This window comes from Bos indicus, chromosome 15 (assembly GCF_029378745.1).
Source record: "Bos indicus isolate NIAB-ARS_2022 breed Sahiwal x Tharparkar chromosome 15, NIAB-ARS_B.indTharparkar_mat_pri_1.0, whole genome shotgun sequence".
NCBI lineage: Eukaryota > Metazoa > Chordata > Mammalia > Artiodactyla > Bovidae > Bos > Bos indicus.
Window position 1 is genome coordinate 51,805,222 of NC_091774.1, and position 22,071 is coordinate 51,827,292.

Sequence of the window (22,071 nt, forward strand, 5' to 3'; positions counted from 1 at the left end):
GTGTGCTGGGCATTGGGGGTTGGGCAGGGACCAAGCATGGGCTAGGACTCCCCAGAGACTGGGAGCCTTTTGTTTCCTACAAGAGGGGACAGGGGACAATAGACTTCATTGTGGTCCCCCCACCCCCCAATTTCCCTAACAAAGCTCTGGGCTCCCTTGGAGGGGCCCCAGTCTTGTCCTGGGGCCCAGCCACAGATTCTGCAGTAGTCTGGGATGCAAAGCAAGAGGAAAAACTTCCTTATCTAAGGCTCAGAAAGGGAGAGGCTGAGTCATCAGCCTGCAGGTAGGTGCTCTCACAGTCATGCCCTGAGAACTGTCTTCTTATACCCCCAGGGGGAAAAATCTTTACTGACAGAGTTGGGGCTAGCACTCAGGCCTTTGCCTCAACGGACACGACTGAGCAACTGAACTGAACTGAACTGAAGGCTCTCCCAGGTATCAGAGCTTCCAAGCCTGGAGTCACTGCAGAAAAAGTCACTCCCGCTCATCAAAATCGGCTTAGACTGTGGGAGAGTCCAAGGCCTAAGTGTGTGTTTGGTCGGGGTGGGGCATACTGGTCATAGACTATTCCCTCTGTCCTGGAGCCTATTCCCCACCTCAGTTCCATGAAACAAAGAGATGAGCCTCCAAACAGGTAAGCCTAGCCCAGATTGTTGACAAAAAAAATTTATTTCCCTTTGAAATAAAATGTACAACCCAAAGAGCACAGGGCCTAAGGCAGGAGGGAGGATGGGGGGGAACACCAGAGAGCCCGTTTCGGGGCAGGAATCTGTGCCTCTGAGCCTGCTACCTGGCACCTTTGCCAAAGAGGAAGAGTCTTAAGTCAGCAATTTCAGAAGGGAAGGGAAATACATGTTGTGTCAGGGCTTTTTCTGGAGGTCATCCTTTAGGTACAGACCACCTCCACAGGGAGAAGCAGAATGGCAGAGCCCTCGCAAATCATACAGCCCCCCTCCCCCGCTGCACCCCCGCTTCATCCACACGGACATATGGAGGCAACAGCTAGGGAAGGGCACACACCAAATCAGAGGTGAAGTCAGGACTAGGACACCTGGGCAACCTTATAAAGAGCCTGTGGTCACAGGCCTGAATGCAGAGCAGATGATTAGCACATGAGTCAAGTGAATGACCCCATGGGGAGAAATGGCTGTGGTTTTCTGGTAGCAGCCGCTGCTCAGTGGTCCCTGACCTCAGCGAGAGGTGGCTATGTAAAGGCCAAGAACCGGATGGTGGTTATGAACCTCAGGACTTTTTTTAGCACCAGATGGTGGAGCTCTCCTGCCAGCTCAGCTTCTTGGGGCTTCTCAGGTACAAGTGGTGCTGCTTAAAGGCCTCTGTGCCTACACGTGGAATGGGGGAAAGAAGAACCCAGCAGGGCTGGGTGAAACCTTGTCCTGGGCCCTTCCTCCCTCCTTCCCCTCTCCCCTAGCTTCAGTAGGGCTCAGAGAGGACACAGGGTGAGGGGAGGCCAGAGTGGTATCTTGTTCCTAGTTTCTGGGCAGTGGGCCTCCTCCCCAGCAGGAGGAGAGAAGGGTTTAGAACCGTTTTTCCTCAGGCTGGGAGGTAATGAGCAGCTCCTTGTTCCCGAAGTCCCACCACGCTGTCATGTGGAACGCCATGTTTGTCAGGACGACCGTGTACTCCAGGATGGCAAAGATGGTGTATACTGTGACAAGGACACAAGGAACAGGGCCTGATCAGCTTCCTTCTCTACCCTTCAGCGGCCTCTTGCTAGACTACCACCACCGCAGCATCACTACACAGAGTCTGGAACACAATGGCAGGCAGCCCCCAAGACCATTGCCCTATCACACATGACACAGGAAGCATCACAGCCATCCCAGGGCCACTGTGAGCACCTAGGAATCCTCGCCTGGTCTCACCTCCAGCCTCACAATACATGTTGTGCCGAAAGTAGACAGCCAGAGCCGTGAAGAAGGAGACGAAGTTGATGATGAAGAGCCGCTGTTTCCAGTTGTAGGACTTGCGGTCCTAGGGGATGAGGTCTGTGATCATTCTGCAGCTTGTTAGATGTGTATGGACAGTCTCCCCTCTTGGCCCCAACTCCTGGGCTGAGTCTTAACCATCCTTAGTCATGGAAGGGGACACAGGCATGGGCAGCAGAAATGATGGGCATTTCATAGCCCTGCATTTGGGGGTGTAATGAGGCCAATGAGGCAGTGGGTCCCTCCCATTTCAGGGGGACAGAGTAAGTTACCTGGAGTTATCTACCAACCCAACACCTCCAGATACTGTGGGGAGAAGAGAAGTGGAGGGGGGAGGGGTGGTGGGGGTAAGACTGGAATGATTACAGACCACAAACCAGGACTCAGTGCTCTTAACCTGCTGCAGCCTAGGTGCTGCCCCTCCCTCTACTCCCATATGGAGCCTCCATCTCTTCTAGAAATGTTCTCCAGGTCCTCAGATTACCCAAACCACCCCAGTTTCTGACCCATCACCCTCCCCGTCCCCAAGTCCAGCCCTAGCCCCAGTTTGCCACAGAATTCCAGTTTCCACCTCACCGTTACCCACATCCTGAGGACGAGAGTCCTTGACTGTCCTCTGGGCCGCCTGGAGCCCCACTAGGGGTAGACCGTACCTCTTGACTTACTGTGTGCTTCTTGGTCAGCCGCCAGAGGATGCAGGTGAGGAGCATGTGACTGAGGGATGAGGCGATGAACACAATGAAAGCATTTTCATGGATGGCTGGAGGGAGAGAGGAGGGATGGGAGCACGCCCTGCAGGGAGCACCCAAAGCCCCACGTCGGGAGGTCCCGGGCAGGGAGGAGGCAAGGACATCCCTTCCCCGAACCCTTCCCCGCTCCTTCTTCCCTTGTCTGGACACCCACTGAAGTCCTCAGAAGAGGAGACGTAGGTGAGCACTAGCAGCGCGACGTTCTCCACGACATTGAGGCCGAAGTTGAGGCGGCAAAGCGGGCGGTAGCCGGCACAAGGGGAGGTGCAGCTGAGGTAGTGGTTCCAGTAGGCGAAGGCCACCAAGAAGCGGGGCGCCGAGTGCAGACCGATGCAGAAGCGCCACACGTAGCGCTGGGGCACCTCTCCGCCGATGGCCGAGCTCACCGACGGCAGGTAATTGGGCACCTAGAGAATTGTGACCCATCTGGGCGCTGACCCCCTGATGCCCCGCCCACCTTGAGATCTTTCTCTTCCAATAAACACCTTGACACTCAGAAGGTTCTGCTCCAGTCCCTTCCCTCCAGGAAGTCCTCCTTCAAAGCCTCACAGCTCTCCAGGGAGACCTCCCCTTCCAAGTCCCAGACCCTCCTGTGCCTGGTTCTGACTCCCCAGCCAACCTGGGGTTCATGCGGGTGCAGAGTGGGACAGTCTCCATCTCCCTACAGATGGCTGCGAAAGCTACAGCCAGGTTCAGATGTTCTCTGAGCCTACAGCACAGGACTGTGACTTGGATAAGGAACTGTGGGAGGGTCCATGACCCCAGCATCCCAGATTCAGTCCCAAGGATGGAAACATCTAAGCCTCCTTGGGACAGAGCTGGATTCACTTCCCAACCGAGCCTTTCCTGACTGCTTTCAGTTCACTTGTTCTTCTGGTCAGGGGTAGCAAGGCAATAGAAGGTGCAGGGAGATCCCAAGGGAGCTGGGCCAGAAGAATACCCCCATTCTGATCATGTTGAAGAAAGTGGGTGTTTCTAACCTGGTGTAGTCTAAGAAAATGACCCTGTTCTTATGTATATCTCTCATCCATTTTTCTCAAAGCCTGGAATTCCTCATTTCTTAAGGAAATGGAATGTCATTCTTTGAAGCTGAGGAAGGAGGAGATAATATCACACAACTGCAAGGACTGGTGTGTTGTTTATATGAGAGTGAGAGAATGCAGGGTAGGTAAACAGTAGTTTTGATGGGAACAGGAAGACCTTGAATGGGAGGAGGATCTCTTAGACTCTAGACTCTAGATCTCTTAGACTTTTAGACTCCAATGCCTAAAGAGTCTCTTTGACTCTAATGCCTCAAACTTTAATATGCATACAACTCATCTGAGATTGTGTGAGAATGCAGAAGCTCTGGAATCTGAAAATCTGCATTTCTAAAGGGCTCCATAACTATGGAAGTTACCAGTCTGTTGCCCACACTTTCTGTGGACTCTTTTAGACCTTCAACAAGAGCCAGAGCAGTACCAGAGCCCAGAAACCCAGAGAGGGAATGACCCTGCTGTGATGATAGCAGGACCAGTCTTCAGAGATGGAGTTCTGGAAGATCCCTTCCTGTCTGCCAGTGGGGATGCTGAATGGATCTCAGAGTGGCTGGGAAGGCAGGCAATGATGGAAGCAGCTCACGGGGCCGGGGAGGGCCTGGGGTGGGACCAGCCAGAGACTTCTCAAGCCTTCACAGAAAAGGAGATGGATTCCCCCCAGCACTGTCAGAGGCAGCTGAATGCAGAGCTTTCAGAGAGGGTGATGCTCTCAAGGTACAACTTGAGATACCAAAACTCAAGATCAGTCTCAGATATTCAGTGATGAGGCAGCTTGGAGGCAATGGGTGTGCATCCCAGCTCTGCCTTTCTAAGCTGGGTGACCTTGAGCAAGTCACTTTACCTCTCTGAGCTTTTCCTCACTGGCAAAATAGGGGTATCACCTGCCTTGCAGGGTGATGGTGAATACTAAATATAATGTAGGCAAGGCATCTGTAGTGAGTATAAGCAATGGCTTTCAGAAGACAAACTTTCCTGAAAAGCCTGCCAAAAAAGGTGTGATCTATGTGGCTACTGCAGAGAAGGCAATGGCACCCCACTCCAGTACTCTTGCCTGGAAAATCCCATGGGCAGAGGAGCCTGGTAGGCTGCAGTCCATGGGGTCACGAAGAGTAGGACACAACTGAGCGACTTGACTTTCACTTTTCACTTTCATGCATTGGAGAAGGAAATGGCAACCCACTCCAGTGTTCATGCCTGGAGAATCCCAGGGACGGGGGAGCCTGGTTGGCTGCCAACTACAGGGTTACATAGAGTCGGACACGACTGAAGCGACTTAGCAGCAGCAGCATGTGGCTACTGACCATGGGAAGGCTGGCTTCTGAGTGACAGGTGGGAGTCATATCTGGACTGGACACTGCTGAGACCTCCAAGCCTCTTCACTTGACTTTCCTGCTTCTCTGGGTAGGTCGCCTGTGTAGGGTTAGTGGGAGTGTTGTCTTCACTTCCTAGAATATTCATTCTGAAAACACCTGCCCCAACCTCAGCTACTTTAAGGAGAACTGTACCAACATCTAAGGCTTGGCTGGGAGAGCCCAGAGCACTCAAGGACCCAGAGTCCTGACTGATGCTGGGAAATAGGTAAAGGGTAGAGATGATACAGAGTTTGGGGGAATGCCTCAGGAGGATTAGAGAATTAGGGCCCTGTGGCTACTCGTCCCATCCTCGCAAGTTCCTCTCAGGTTAGGGGTGGGCACAGCATTCAAAGAGTAAGAACTGCCTCCCTCATCAACTCACTCAAACTCTCTCTCTCTCTCTCTCTCTCTCATACACACACACACACACACACACACACACACACACACACACACACACACACAATCAGGTATAGGTACTCATATTCACCCCTGCCATCCCAAGTATTAACATTCCCCACTCACCAACTATGCCAGCAACAAGCAACAGAGAAGCTATCAGAGCCCAGGTACACAGTACCCAAATCCCCCTCCCCAAAAAGCCCAGAGCTAAGGGTACTGAGAGACAGGAGCATTCCTTTCCCCAAGAGTAGGAACCCTTTGGCCTGGAGGACATGACTCAGTGGATCTATGGCAGGGCAACAGATCAGAAATTCACATGGTGTAAAGGGAGAGGGTCCAAAAACTTCCTTATCATAGCATGTCATGTTTCACCATTAGAGATTCATTCTTTTGCCCTTGGATAGAAGTCCCCTGACTTTTATGGATGACTTTTCTTTATTTCCTATCACCCATTCTCTTCCCCATCCCTTGCCAACTGGATAAAAACTCCTATTCCTATGACAATGCAGAGTACTAACCACTATATGTTCACAGCTCCCATTCCTATCAGAACTACCTGCTACTCCTCTCTGAACTCCATCCCCTCTACTCTAACCTCATAGTCCCCATCTCAGCTCCGGAACCTCCTGTACCATGAACTAAACCCCTGTACCCTGCTCTTGCCCTGCTGCCCTTAAATCTGTTCTGCACACAGGAGCCAGAATGGTCTTCTAAACCTCAAATCTGATCATGTCCCTTTCTTGCTTAAAATCTTTCCAAAGCTCCCCATTGTCCCCTGGATAAAATCAAAAGTTGTCAACCTGGCACTCATGAAAATCCTTCTTCACCCCCACAGCAACAATTCCCACCCACATCACCCGCACTGGACCCTCACTCCCCTCCCCCCACCCCAACCCTCACTCCAGGAAGGAAGTCTCTGATTTCGGACCTGGGTGAAGAGCTTCTTCTGAACCCACCATCTCTGTGCTCCTTTTATCACAAAAGGAATCTCATTTCACAGTGCTGGGAACATCTGTGCCTAAGTCTGTCTCTTGCAGGAATAAGATGCTAAGGGCAAGTCCATGTTCAACTCCATGCCTCTGATACAGAACCTGCGTCCCCCTGGGCCCTCAGGAAAGCCTTGGTGGACTGCTCTTAGAAGCAGGGGCTCCTTTTAGGTTTCCAGCTGGCAGAGCTCTGAGGATACAGGTTGTGGGGCCTGAGACTGCCAGAAGAGAAACCAAGCTAGAAGAACACAAGGTAGGGTTGGGGTCTTCTCAGGTCAGACCTCTTGTTAGGGCTAAAGCCATTCATTACTTCTCCTCACTCCTGGCCTCATCTTAGCCCATAGTCCTGGCTTCCTTTCCAGTCTGGTCTTTCTTCAGCCCTCTTCTCCCTCTCGAGATCTCTCCTGCCTATTCCTTCTCTCTTCCTTTCCCCCTCCTCCCCTTCTGCCACCTTGCACCCTCTACAATCCTCTTCTAGTCTTGGAGGACTGTGACTCTACTTTCCCTGGCTCTCTCTCCTCAAAACACACCCCCTGACTTCCCCCACCACAACCATCCTTTTATCCCCCTCCCCTCTCACCCTCTGCCTTCTCTCTGACTCTGACATTCTACCGTTATTGCCATCTCTTGAACTGGCCCTGACCCAGGCGCTGGGGAGCCTGGCACTCACCCCACAGTCAGTGGCCACTGTGTACTCAAAGTGGAACACCAGAGACCAGATGATGCAGAAGAAGAAGCCGAACACAGGGAAAGTGATGACCCATGAGACCATGGCTTTGAAGCGGAGCTGGAACACGGTCCCATCGGGGTCCAAGGGCTGGGAGGCCGCAGAGAACATCCTGTAGGGAGTGGTGCTCAGGCAGGGCAAGGGACACAACCTGGGGCCTGGTGGGGATACCTGGGCCTGGGAAAGTGGGGCATTTTCTAGAGCTAGCTCCTCAGAGGACAGGGAAGAGGCAGAGTAGAAAGAGTAGGAAGGGCATAAAGGAAAAAGAAAATGCGGAAGAGGAGGTACAAGGTGGAAGGGCCAGGACAGCAGAGAGAGGCACGGTCAGCTCATAGGAGTCCCCTTGGCACATTGCTCTTGTAGGTTCACCTCTGGAAGAGTCTGGAGAATCGAGGTTCCCAGTGGCCTGGACATGGGAGTTCTGATGGCCTGCCTCATTCCCATGACCCTCATAACCACTCAGGAAAAGGGTCAGAGGATGGAAGGGTTATTAGTCCCATATCACAGAAGGGAAGACCAAGGCCCAGAACTGTGCAAGGATTAAACATTAGGACTAAGGCCTCTTGCCACCTGACAGCTTAAGTCTCCAAGCCAAGGCCTTCTTCAGGCCAAGTAACCCAGACAAAGGACCCTTGGCTCAGAGTGGCCCAAGCTCTCCTACTGACCCTGTCTGACCACATTCCTGCTCTTCACCCAAGTTCAACTAGGAACAATGGGAGGGCCCAGAACCTATTCAATGGGACCACAGGCTATCAGCCATCCCACCCCCAGGCTCAGAATGATCTAAGCCTCAGGCCAGCAGTACCCTGACCCCCAAGATACAAGGGTCTCTCTGGTGGCCCAGAGTTCTATCTTCTTCCTCTCTGAGAAGACCATGTCACCCAATTCCAGGTTTTCAGGAATCTGGGGGTCATGGGATTCTTCTCTGCTCAGCTTGAGCCTGCCATGCTGGGCCAGACCCAGGAAACAGAGACCTAGACCGAGGGGGTGGGTTTTTTCTGCTCCCTTCTTCCCCTGGACAGAGAATGCCCTCCCCAACTCCCCTTGACCACATGACCCTTCAAGCTGGGCTTCCTTCTAGGGGGGCAGATGGAAATGGCTTTGGATTAAAAGGCCTAGAACCAAATCTCCCCATGGGAATCAGACCTCCCTCCATTAAGGGAACCCCAGTCCACACTAGTCCAGCTCAGTTTCGGGGAATTGGGGTGGGGGTAGGCGCACAAAGCAACACTCACACTGGGTGCTGAAGGATCCGGGGCTTGGGTTGAGGGCTCTAGCCAGACTGAGACTGCTCTAAGACTTCAGGGTCCCACCCCCAGTTCCCTAGGACCTGCCTCCCGCCCACAGTGCCCAGATCTCCACGCCTGCTGAGGCACACATCCTTCCCAGGACCAACAAGGCCGTGTCATAAATCCCAGAACACTCTGCAAAGGTAAGAAGTGATAGCGGCCAAGGTCAGCCCACAGCAGATCCCTTTGCCAGAGATGGGGGTGGGGACTTTTCTGAGGGTTGGGTCCAGGGATGTAAGCAGGTTTCTGGGAAGGGAAAGGGAGAAAGCAGAATAGGATTTAGCCCCTTTGTGTTTGAGCAGAACTGAATATGTCTGCTGGGCCCATCAGAGAGCTAGCTAATCTTAAACAATAGATTCAGGGTCCAAAAGAGATCTGGAGGGGGCTGAACATGCGGTATCAGTGTCCAGCCTGCACCTGTGCAGAAACACCTCGTGGCAGCACAGGCTGCGTTCACAGAGGTCTAACAGCCAGTAACAGGAATAGAACAGTCCTGTTTTGGGCTGAACTGCCCAGGCCATAGGAAGTGCTATGCTCAGATCAGGGCCTTGAAGACAGTAGTGATTAACTGGGCCAAGCCCAGGGGCATATGTCTTATAAGGATTGCCTGACGGACTTGGAACCATGCTACCTAAGAAGAGAAAACTCAAGGGCCCCTGCATTACTGCCTTCCCATCTCTGCAGGGCTGTCTGGAAGCCAGGTGGAAAAAGCAGCTCCAAGGGTCTTAAAGCAGAGCCAGAGCTAGGACAGATACCCACCAGAAAGAGAGGGTGTGCTCACTGTAAGAAAGAGCTTGCTAATTGTTAGTTACTAAGTCTCCTTGGAATCGACTGCCTGGAAAGGAGAGAAGCCCCCCACCCCCCATCACTGGGGACATGCAAGCAGAGGCAAAATCATCTAATTACAGACTAAAGATACTTCTTTAGTATCTGGGTGAGAAATCCAGATCATATATGAAAATCTCCACGTGGATTCATCACAGTACTCCCAAGGAGTAGGGACAAAATACCCCTGGGGTCCTTAGGCCTAGTCCTGCCCAAGAGAGGCCAAGTACCCTTCCAGCAGCTACCTATGCCTTAGCTCCCCAAGGAGTATGCTGAGAATGGGTTATAAGTATGCTGAGGTTATTGATCCCATTATCCCTTGGAGCCTGCCACAAGGGCCAGAGCAAACACCCTATTCTGTCTAACTCCATATGCCATACAAATATTATAATTTTCTGTATGGACTATGACTACATTATATCATGCCTTCCTTTTCCCAGGACAATGGGCTGCTGTGTGTTGGGGTGGAAGGCGGGTGTCCTATCCATTTATTCAACAAATACTTTCTGATTCAGACACAATGCCCACCTTCAAGGAGCTCCCAGCCTAGTAGGAAAGAGAGACACACATGCAGTGTGACAGAACTGTATGAGAGAACACCAGTTCTACGAGCACTCAGAGGAAGGAGTGATTAAGCTTGCCCCATGGAGGCTAGAGAAGCCTATCGGAAAGAAAAGACACCTGAGAAGGGTTTTGCAAGATGAAGAGGAGTTGGCCAGGGTAAAAGAATACTGGATGCATTATCTAAAGTGAGAACCAGGTCAGGAGAGGCTGTTGGATGAATCCTTTCTGATCATCCGCTTCAGATCAACTGGTCATCCCTTTTTCTTCCAGTCCTGTTCTTTCTGATGGCTCCTAGTTCTAAGTCTCACCATACTGGCTGCAACTCAAGGCCCATATCCACCCACTGACAAATCAAGAAGAAGGATATTCTTGATTTCCTTTATTTGTATATAATAAATAAATAAAGTGGGCCCCCACACCTGCCAGTCAGATCCCAGTCGTGGTTGTACCCCATATTCTCGAGCAGATGCTCTTTATACGAAGGTGGGAAGCTCAGCTATTTGGGGGCCTTCTGAGCTCTCTGTGAGGCTGGTCCAAGGGTTCATGTAGTCTTTCCCACTTAGAGACTCTTGGCTAACTTTCTCTCCTGCCCTGTCTTCCAACTTGACAGTCTCCTTTTCCTCTTCCTCCTTCTGCTCCTCACGCTTCATATTTCCCAAACCATCTGCCCATCTCCTCTACCTGGAGTTCTACACTAACCCTGAGAAGGAGGAGAACAGGAATTCTCAACCCTGTTTTAGACATGGGGAAAGTGAGGCTGTCCCTGAGTCTCAAGTAACACAGAGTCAGCGGATGAACTAGGAAGATAATAAAGGTTCGCAGAGGTCTTACCCCATTTATTCCAATAATCTACAGAGAAAGAACTCACAACTTTCTTTCTAGCCCAACATCCCATATCCCTATCCAAGAGGGTGTATGGACACCTAGGGAACCTCAGAGGTCATGGGACCTACCCCAGAAAACACATGTACATACATATAATCAGGTCCCCAGTCAGACAGGCACAGATAGTCTCTCTCACACACAGACCCCAATCAAAGCCATTATAGTCATGTCCCTCACAGTTAACACACACACTTACATAATCACATTCCCATGGAGACAAGCACAGCCCACAACAGAGCCACACTAAGAAGCCCCAAGTGCCCTCTAGCCCAGTCTTATTCTCTACCCTCCAGAAAACCCTGGGGCTGCTGAATCTGCCCCTCTGTGAAGTAAGGATTGGGTTCTGGGTTCTGGAGCTACCCAACTTTAGGGACCCTGTCCCCCAGTGACCTCCATGAAAGGTGGAGGGAGACTAGTCCTTGGGACTTCCATTTGCAGGCACCCCCAGCAGCCCAGTAATGTGTGATGGCTAATTCTTTTGTTTACAAGAGATTCAGGATTCAAAACAGATCTGATTAGGCCTGAATACAAGGTATCAATGCCTCCCCCCCAACAAACCCTACCCCACAGTGTGTGGCCGTAGTCTCCTTGAAGTGGAAGAGCAGGGACCAGAGGACGCAGAAGAGGAAGGCGACAAGTGGACAGCAGACCGTGACCAGGGCCACCAGGGTGAAGCGGAGCCGGACCAGGGTCCCATCCCGGTCCAGCGGCAGTGGAACCTGGTACATCTTGTCAGACCTGGGGATGGAGTGGTGTGCTGTCAGGGCCCAAGGTAGTGAGGCTGGTACTCAGTGGGGAAGCCAGCCCTTGTGCTCAGTCCTCAGTTTAGCTGTGGGGTGGGGGGAATCTGAGAAGGAAGCCACCGAGCCCCTAAGCTTGGACAGCTACTGCCCAGGACAAGGAAGATGGACTCAGACTCCCATGAGAACATTCACCCTCCATTTCAGAGGAAAGAATGAACCCACTCTATGCTAAGATGAAGCTTGAGTAAGTCAGGAAAACTTCTCATCCCTATGCCTGGCTTGACAGGAGCTGGTTGAACTAGTCTCTCTTGTTTCAGGAACAATCCTAAAACCTCCCAGTGGTCAGAATGGCCCATCTCCTCCCCCAGACCTTGGAGCCTCCATGTTTCAGGGCCTCCCATCGGCTCTCTCAGCTTCATCCATCGGCTCTCTCAGCTTCATCCATCGGCTCAGGACCCTTCTGCACCTTCAGTCCCTTCCCAGGCTCTGTGTGCTCTGTGTGCTTGCACCGCAGTCCACAGTGGCAAGGACTCCATGGAAGCCAGCAGAATGCCAACCCCCTGCCTGTCCCCACCCGCTGCCTCACGTGTTTTGAGACTGAAAGGCTTTGCAGCATCAGGCCTGGTGCTAGCCTAGGCTTGCTGTTTGCTGAAGAGAGCTGCCTGGTCAGCTTCTGGAGGCTTCCCAGTCCCCAGGGGCCTGTCCACTCTCCTCCAGGAGCTAGGTAAGGTCTGAGATTTGCCCCCCTCCAATGAGATGAGGATATCTAGGGTCAGGCCTTATACTACCAGCTAAGTATACACCAGCAATCCTAGTCCAGCCCCAACCCCAGGGCACTGAAGAGGACACTGAGGCCAAGAGACTGGCAGGACTCAGGGACTGGACTGGCTTGGGGTCACACAGCAAATAGAAGGAAGAGCCAGCAGTAAGGAGACATGGCACTCAACATCACACACTGCACTCTGGCCTTCCTTGACCCCCTCCTCCCTGGGCCAGAGCTCTGGGCAGAAGGGTCAGGTTAGGAGGGGAAAGAGAAGGGGAAACTGTCCCTAGGAGGAAAAAAGCTAAAAAAACAAATCCTATATAGATGAGTTAGCCCTGTTCCCATTTTAAAGACGGAGAAACCAAGACACAGAGAGAGGAAGGTCCTTTCTCAAAAGGACATGCTGAACCTGAGGGAAAGCCGTCCTCAGAACTTAGGCATCCTGTTGCCAAACTATGGCTGACTCAGATACACAAAGAGCCCGCAAAGAGCCCGCCCTTCTGGACTCCAGGGCCTGGCCTGGAGACCAAGCCCCAGCTCTGCCTGGCCCCGCCCTCAGGAAGAACTCTGACCTCCTGGAGGCCAGCCTCCTCCTGGAATCTGGAAAATGCCAGGTGGATATGCCTCTCATCCATCTTCCTCCACCCACCCCTCTGCCAGGCTCTGTCAGGCAGCCTGCCGCAACTGCTCAAGCTCCAGTACTTCCGGGGGGCTAGACGCTTCCCAGAGAGTGGTGGAAGTGGCTCTGGTGGCCCTCCCAAATTAAGCACATTCTGACATTGTTCGGATCATCCCCAAAGACCTTCCCCACCCAGCTCAAATCCAAATTCTGTGGTTGTAATGGTACTAGTGCCCCTTTCCAACATCCCTTCCTGAAGCCAGCTGCTCTGGATCACTCAGGAATCACTGGGACCCCCAAACTGAAGAGCAGATCCTCAGGGAATGAATAGGCAGTGCCTAAGACAGGGGATGATAAGGTTTCAGGAATAGTCTGTTCCATTTCTTGGAGGTATACCTAACTTCCCTTTTAGCTGTGTGACCTTGGGCAAGTCACCTAACCACTCTGGGCCTGTTTTCACAGTTATACAACATGGGATTGTGTGATCTGGATTACTAATAAGTCCATACCAACTGGGTCATTCTACTCTCCCAGGCCTCAGGACAGAGAGCTCCCTATCTGAAGGGCAGCTGTTCAGCCTCAGTCAACTCTAACTTCTTTCTACACAGGTACCACTCCATTGAAAACTGCTTTCTCAGGAGTATCCCTAGTTTATTTCCAGAGATCCTCAAACATCTTTTCAGGCTCCAGTCCAAAATCCACACTTGTTGGATGAGTACTAGGCACCCTGTTCAGAACTAGATATACATTGTTTCTTTCAATCCTCACAATACAACTCTATGAGGTAGGCACTATAGCCTGTATATTTCCATTTTACAGAAGAGGAAAGTGAGGCTCAAGGAGGTTAACACTCGCTCAAGGTCATAGGCTAATGACTGGCAGAGCTGGGATTTGAAACTCATCTCTGGGGTTGCAAAGCACCCCCGCACCTCCCTCCTGGTATAATCTGGACCAGGAGTCGCTGCGGAGTGAAGCGGGGAGAGCTCACTCCGGCACATCGGGCATGTGTCGGGGAGCAGAGGGAAAAGGGGTCAGCTCAGCCAGCGAGGAGAGGAGAGCAGCGGTTCCTGGGCAGGTCGCGGGACCCCCACAGCCTGGGGCCCGGCCCTGCGGAGGCCAGACCGCGTGACGGAGCTCCTCCAAGTGGGGCTGCAGGCAGCCCCGAATACCCATCCCCATACTCACCCAGGCTGCGGCGGCGAAGAGGCCGCGCCGGCGCAGGCCGGGAGCCGGGAGCACCGGGGGGAAACCCAGGCCCGGCCCGGGGGGCGAGCGGCAGGGGGCGGGGCGGAGCGGGAACGGCGGGGGCGGGGCCGGCGCGCTCGAGGCGGAACTTGGCAAGGAAACTGAGCCCAATTGCTCTGCTGGCCCCTCCCTGCTTCTGCGGCCCAGGACCCAGAGCTGTCCCCCTTAATCTGGCGTCCCCTCATGCCATGCCGATCCAGCCCTGGTCTGCCCCACTAATTCCGGCTGCGTGGGGGCAGCCGGAAGAGCCCCGGACAACTGGGTTTGCCACGCTGGATAAGCCACCTTGTCACCTTACCTCTCAGCAGCGTTCCATCACCTGTTGAAAGAACATACAGTTAATTCAGGAAGGCCCCGAATTCTCTCATTTCCTGACCCCGGTGTCTATCCACCCCCACCCCAATCTAGACGAATTATCCAGCTATCCAGCTTCGTCCTTTTAAAACACTAAACCAGTTTGGCCCCAGCCTCGGTGCCCCTCCCCTAAACTTTACTCCCCAGAACCCAGTCGGGGCATTTCAGCAAAGGGAAGAGCACATAATAAGGAGTGAGATCCCGTGGGGCCCACCCCCGAAACTCTGGGCCAGAGCTATTCCTGCCCTTGATCAGGAGAGGGCGCCTGGTCACATCTGTCATAAGACAAGAGAGCTGATCTCCTTCCTTCGCCCAGTCCCGGGTCTCTCTTCACCGTCAGGGCTGATCCCCAGAAACCAGCCTCCACGCGGGCTTCCTTCCCCATCCTGACGGATCCCTGAAGGGGACTTGTGGCTACCTTTATAAAGACCGTTCTACCTCAATAGGGAAAAAGGATGAAGAGGCCAGTAATCCCTCCTCTAGTTAAAATGTGGGGTTGTCTGAGCACATGCAGCAGGTGCAGGATGCCTGAGGTAGACACTGTTTCCATCACATCGTTCCCATTTAAATCCACACATTTTGAGCACCTCGTGTGTCCCAGGCACTCTTCTACATTTTATGTGTTATCCCATTTAATCCTCATAAAAGCCCTATGTGGTAGATACTATTAATATCTCCATTTCACCAATGGAAAACAGAAGCCAAGTTACCTAATCACACAGCTAGCAAGTGTCAGAACCAGGATTGGGTCTAGCACCTAAGGGCATTCCCTTAATCACTATACACTGTTAATTCCACAAGGTAGCTATCATCATCACTTTGTAGAAGGGGAAACAGAGGCCCAGGTTTGATTAACTTGCCAGAGCCCTTTTGCGTGCATTCACTCTTGTTCATTTACTCAGCCTAGGCCCTCTCTGTGGCAGGCCCTGAGCTGAGCAATGGTGGGGGACCCAGAGGTATCCTGCTTACTACTGGGGGCTTCAAATCTACAAGGAAGGTGTCTTATTAAAAACTACTTTTCTTGACTTGAATTCTCCCCAACACTGTCCTTTAAGGTCCCAGGGCAAGTGAGCAATTAGTAAAACTTTAGTGAAAGAACCACTCCTATTTAGTTTTGAAAACAATTTAGGTTTTCTTCCTTAGGGCTTCCTGTCATCCTCTTTGTCTAGCTCCAACCCACACGTGCCTGCTCCTGGCCCTTGCTTCCTATCTTAACCCCTTATCTGTTCCTTTGACTCTAAGTTCTATTCCCTGGGGCTGGGTCCTTTCTCCCTGCCTCTAGACTACCTCTAATGCCTGAAACTTGAGGCACTCTAACTGGCATTTAATTATCTGGTGATTTGGACGATTCCCCATCATACAGTCTGGAGTCTCAGTTTCCTCATCTCTAAAATGGTTTTAGGAATATCCACATTATAGGGTTGTAAGAATTAGATAACATACATGCCAGGTATGTGGAAGGTACTTAATATACCACGTTAACTACAGCTAGATGTGTCAGCTACAGCAGGAACTTGTCCTGATTGAGCCTTTTCTGAATTGTCTGACCTCAGCAGTCACTGATCCTCTCTGAATCTGTTTCCTCCACTGTCAGTTTCAAAGACTGACTCCTACTTGATTTATATGCGGAAAAGTGGAAGAAAAAGATAAGTTCTTACTATGTGCCAGGGATTTCATATGCATTCTCTTAGTCGATATTCTTAATAATCTGGTGAGCTAAGTTTGATGAAAGCCATTTTACAGAGAAAGAAGTTGAACAAGCATCTAAGCTTCTAGTCTCACCCTTATTCAGGAGGCACTCGATGTTTGCTGAACTGGCGTTTATCCATTGTCCAAATAGCTGCTGCTTTTGTTGAAGCTTTCCAGTGTCTCCTGACCTCCCAGTTGGTTTGCCTGGTACCTAGACATACCCCAAGGAGACCTGTGCCTGAAACACCACCACCATCTTTAAGACCTTAGCCATGATCACCGCTCCAATCCCCTTTGCACATATGCATACCAGATAGTCCAAGCTGTCTGAGAATTTGTTTTCAGGGTTGTTCCAGAAGCATGGGGTGGTGCAGAGGTGGAGTGGGCGGTGGAGCAGAACAGGGGAAGTGAATGTGGGATGTAGTTGTCAAGGAATGCTCCCTGTAGGAGATCTCCTTCTCTACCCTCCTACCTCTCCATCATCTTCCCCTTTACAGTCACATTGGCTCTTTTAATGACACAGAACTGATCACATCTGGCCCCTGCAGCAAATTAGTAAATCCTCATTGCTTTGGGGGCTTCCCAGGTGGTGCTGGTAGTATAGAACCTGCCTACCAAAGCAGGAGACATAAGAGATGCAAGTTCAATCCCTGGGTCTGGAAGATCCCCTGGAGGAGGGCATGGCAACCCACTCCAGTATTCTTTCCCGGAGAATCCCATGGACAGAGAAGCCTGGTGGGTTATAGTCTATAGGGTCACAAAGAGTTGGACACACTGAAGTGACTTAGCAAGCACATACACATGCCCTTTAGGATCTAGGGCAAACTCCTTAGTGCAGTATTGAACATCTTTCACAATCTGGTCATCCTCTGTTCCAGCAACCACATATTTTAACTATACTCACCTCTTACATGGAACTCTGCTTAACTTTCTCCTTATCTCTCCCTATCCCCATGATCTGCCCACTCCACAGGCAGTCTCTCATGGCTTTCCATTGCACCTTTTTTAGGGCTCTGACCACAATTAAGCAAAATAACTTGCTGCCTATTCCCTCCATCTTCCTGCCTATTCCCTCCATATTCCTTCCTCCATCATCAAATGAGCAATAGTTCAGAACTCATTTAAGGACAGAACCTCCACCTATTTCATTTATTTCTGAATCCCTCAGCTCAGTTTGGGACAGGCATACAGTAGGAGCCCAGAAAACGTTTGCTGGATTGATGTAATTGAATTGGATTTTGAAGGATGGGTAGAATTTAGATATATCAAGAAGAGATTTAGGAACTGCAAGAAAGGCAGCTGAAGAATGACTGCTGGTGATAGAGGGTGGAGGCAGAGGGAGCATGGCTTGGAGATAAGTGAAGTGGCAGAGACAGAGGCAGTGTGAAAGCATCTGGCCACATCAGGCCAAACTCTGCCCTGCCTCCTAGGCAGCCTCAGGAAAGTCTTCCTGGGTTGAAGAGGAGTGTTAGTTGTTCTTAGAAATTTTTTCAGGGCAGAGACATCTTTCTTGGATGGCTTTAAACTACTCACCCTATGCTGACCCATCTTTGCTCTAGCTCCACTCTGCCTCAGAGAGCAATTACATCTTCATTGTTCTGCAGAACATTTTTTGGCTCCTATCACTTCTAAGATGAAGTCCCAGTTTGCACCCGTGGATACACTGGGCTCTTTTCCGGTCCTACATCTCTGTCCTCCCTGTTCATCTGGCCTGGAATTCACCTTTTCCTTGTCTCAGCAAAGTCTACCCTTCCTAAAAAGGTATTGATTAGCATCATACCTTAGTAAGTTAGAAATGCATGTGGTAACTTCTAAGGCTATTACTAAAATAATAGAAAAATAATTTAATTTCCAAACCAATGCAGGAAGAAAAATGAAATAATCCAAGACTGCAAGAAAGGAGATTTAAATAGCCAATAAGCACATGAAATGATGGTCAATATCATTAGTCATTAGGGAAATGTATTAAGAAAACCCCACAGTGAGATGCCATTTCACACCCTCTAGCATTGCTATAATTAAAAAAAAAAAAGAAGGAAGAAAAAAGAAAATTACAAGTATTGGCAAAGATGTGGAGAGATTAAAACCCTCATACATCACTGGCAGGAATGTAAAATGGTACAGCCACTTGGAAAATAGTTCAGCAGCTCCTTAAGTTAAACATAGAGTTACTATATGACCCTATAGCAAATTTACTCCTAGGTATAAACATAAGAGAATTAAAAACACATGTCCACAAGAAACTTGTCCAAGAATGTCCATAGCAGTATTATTTATAGTGGAATAATCATTATTTATGGTGGAAACAACTCATGAATGCATAAACAAAATATGGTTTATTCATAAAATGGAATATTATCCTACTTATAAAAAGGAATGAAGTACTGGTGCATGCTACAACTTGGATGAACCTTGAAAACATTATGCTAAGTGAAAAGAAGTCAGACACAAAGGCCATGTATTTTATGATTCCATTTACATGAAATGTCCAGAATAGGTAAATCCATTGAGACAGAAAGTAGATTAGTAAATTGCCAGAAGCTGGGAGGAAAGGGAGCTGGGACATTATTGCTAATGGGTCTGGGGTTTCTTTTTGGGATTATTAAGATGTTTTGGAATTATATAGTGGTGGTGGTTTCACAACCTTGCAAATATAATAAAAACCTCTGAATTGTACACTTCAAATGGGTGAATGCTATATTATGAAAATTATATCTCAATTTTAAAAATCTGGCAAAGAGCTGGGCCTCAGTAAATGGCAGTTATTCTTACCAAAGAAACAGAATTTTTTAAAGTATATTTTAAAAAGAAGAGAAACAGAAACAGAACATCTGGAGGAAAGAGAAAGTCTAAAATGTTAGATAAAATCATAAATATACCAGTAAATTTATTAAACGCAATTGATTAAATGCTCTAGTTAAAAGTCAAAGATATTCACAAAAGATTTATATATTGATAAATCTAGTTATATGCCATTTATAAACATCACCCTTCCTTATCAAGTTATAGGAAAAGAAAAAGGAAATCAGTATTTACTGTATGCTTACTATGTGCCACACAGGGGCCAAATCTTTTGCAAATTCTATGATCATATTGATATTGTGCCCACTTTATAGACAAGGAAACCGGGGTATAGGATAATTAAATAATTTGTGTAAGATCTAAAAAGTGGCAGATCTAGGATCTGAACTTACATCTGTTTGAATCTAACTCCACTGCTCTTTCCAATGTACCGTATAAGAAATGGAGAATCATCTCACTGGAAGAAAGTCTCTTGCTCTTTTATGATTCTTTAGTCCTTAGTGGTCTGTCTTCTCCCTGGATTGCTGCATAGAGTGAGTTCTCAGGACGTGTGTAAGAGAGACTGGGAGCTCCTAGGATAGAATGGATTTTACTTAGCTTTGTCTCTCTTGGTTAGTGCAGTGTTGAGCAAGGGACATCTCTGAGCTCCTGATACTCAGGACAAAACCTGGCTCAGCAAACTTTGGTGAACATGCACCAAACTCCTTGGCTTTACAGGGGAAGAAGGAAGGTGATAACAATCAAAAGGGGTGTTATCAGAATTAGGCAGAGTAAGAGTATGTGGACCCAGGAAGCCTTGGCCCACAAAGAAGTCCTTCCTGGGGCAGAAGTCCCTGGGAATGATGAGCCTGTGGGCCACATGCCTACCAGAGTATGTAACAAGAGGTTCTTCTACTTAGAAATCACCATGGTGATAGGAAATTCCTTCTGGAGCACTTCTTGTCCAATGTCTCCTCCTCCAGTCTTCCAGTAAGTATACACTACTTAAGAGGCTCAGCTCCTACACACCTGCTAATACTCTGGACTGAAATACTCACTCATATAAGGCACATTTCTGAGCTTCTTGTCTGTGTCTGAGTCCATGTCTTAGAATGGGAGTTTCTTAACCTTTTTAAAGAATACAAATAATACCTACTATTTATTGAGGGTACCAGTGTACCTGGTACCATATGCCTTATTTCATTTAATTCTCACAACTCTGTAAGGCAAGTACTGATATTATCCCCATTTTACAGACAAGAAAACTGAGGTTCAGAAGAGTTAAGAAATTTCCCCAAGTTCATACAGCTAATACATGGTTGGGCTCAGATTTAAAGGCAGGGTTCTCTGACTCAAAAATCCCATACTTTTACTTAAGAAAGTAATTCACTCATTTCTGCATCAAACATTTAATGTGCACCTGGCCTCAGGGTGATCAAAATAAGTAAGTAAAGAAAAGGCTTAAACAGAGTTGGGTTTGAGGATTGGAAAGTGAGAAATCAAAGATTCAGGAGGGCAGTGAGGAAGTTGCTGTAACCCTCCAGGGAGACTTAATGACTTTCTGATGCTGAGCACAGGAAAGGGAGGGTGGAGGGAAAGGAGTAATACTTTGATGGAGGAGTTAGGGGAAGGTGTCTGGAGTCAGAAATTTAGCTTTACTATTTGATCATCCATATATTTACTTTTTTCTTCCTTCAAGCATCTACTGAACAACTACAATGTACTAGGTTTCTCCCACCCATTATCTTATCTTCACAACTACTCCACTTTTTAAGTATCTCTAATCCCTTGCCACCACTGAAAACCCACAATTTAGCTTTATCCATGTTTTGGCTCATTTCAATCTTGTATTAATGTCCCAGGAGGAGGGGGCGGTGGAGTGGTTATCCTAATAGGTTCTGCTTTCTGAGCACAGTACCTGCTATTTTGTGTGGAACCCTTAGTCACTTCGGGCTTCCCTTGTGGCTCAGCTGATAGAGTCCGCCTGCAATGCGGGAGACCTGGGTTCGATCCCTGGGTTGGGAAAATCCCTTGGAGAGGGGAAAGGCTACCCACTCCAACATTCTGGCCTGGAGAATTCTATGGATTGTATAGTCCATGGGGTCGCAAAGAGTCAGACTGAGCAACTTTCACTTTCACTTTCCACTTAGTCACTAGATCTAGTTTCTAGAACATGTTCAACTCACCCCTTTGAGATAATCTGTCTCCTGCTCCCCCAGGCTACACCCTGGGGGAAAAGGAAAAGTGAACCCGCTCAGTCGTGTCCGACTCTTTGCGAACCCGTGGACTGTAGCCCTCCAGGCTCCTCTATCCATGGGATTCTCCAGGCAAGAATACTGGAGTGGGTTGCCCTTTCCTTCTCCAGGGGATCTTCCCAACCCAGGGATCAAACCCCTGGATCAAACCCTAGTCTCCCGCATGGCAGGCCGATGCTTTATCCTCTGAGCCACCAGGGAATACAAGGCAAAGGAACACCAATTTGAAAAAGAAGCTCTAACCTCCAAGAGCCCCGCCCTGAAGATAAGACAGTAAGTAACAGAATACAAAGAAACAAAGCTGTAACAGAGGCCTGCCCAAGCATCACCCCAACTCGCTGGAAAGGCTGATCCACAAAGGTATCCCAGGGGAGGCGGGATCATTTCAATTAGAACTTTAGGAACCCCTAAAGTGCAGGTGGGAAAAAAGTCCCAAGAATTGTAATTTGTACCAAACCCTAAGCTGAGCCACTCCCTTAGGGCATCACTAACACTCCCAATGTCTATGCTATGGATTCAGAGAGGGAGAGGTTAAGTTGGGCTGGCATGTATCAGGAGACAAGAAGGCCAGGTTTGGGGGCCTTGGAGCAGCTGCAGGCGAGCTACGCAGATAGACCTAGGCGGGCTCTCCAGCTCCGCACGTGGTCTGGGCAGGAAATGAGGGCCGGACGACAGGAGAACTTTCCCATGACCACCCGCGGACTGAGGCAAAGGAAGGGTAGAAGAATTACCATGCCATCCTGGAGCTTCACTCTGATTGGCCCGAGTCTCAGCAGTCTCGGTGTCTCCGCTCCAGAGAAGGGCGGAGCCTCGGCATAGCGTCATCACCCTTATCCCACCCCCCGCCCGATGTAGCCACT

At 49.6% G+C, this 22,071-nt stretch overlaps 1 protein-coding gene across 9 annotated transcripts; it reads right to left on the bottom strand.

Annotated features, from left to right (window-relative positions):
- Positions 1 to 650: 650 nt before the first annotated feature.
- On the bottom strand, positions 651 to 22,046 carry PGAP2 (post-GPI attachment to proteins 2). 9 transcript variants are annotated; one of them, XM_019974493.2, is made up of 8 exons: positions 21,943 to 22,046; positions 14,431 to 14,451; positions 11,326 to 11,500; positions 7,143 to 7,311; positions 2,850 to 3,102; positions 2,612 to 2,706; positions 1,884 to 1,992; positions 651 to 1,666 (listed from the first exon to the last, which is right to left on the bottom strand). In XM_019974493.2, exons 1-8 carry the CDS (start codon positions 22,034 to 22,036, stop codon positions 1,536 to 1,538), a joined length of 1,047 nt encoding a protein of 348 aa, XP_019830052.1. In that variant the 5' UTR covers positions 22,037 to 22,046; the 3' UTR covers positions 651 to 1,535. The 9 variants fall into 9 exon arrangements, with proteins under 9 accessions (XP_019830052.1, XP_019830051.2, XP_070659914.1 ...); XM_019974492.2 differs by having other exon boundaries at positions 2,600 to 2,706; XM_070803813.1 differs by lacking the exon at positions 21,943 to 22,046 and adding an exon at positions 19,370 to 19,549 and having other exon boundaries at positions 2,600 to 2,706.
- Positions 22,047 to 22,071: the final 25 nt, after the last annotated feature.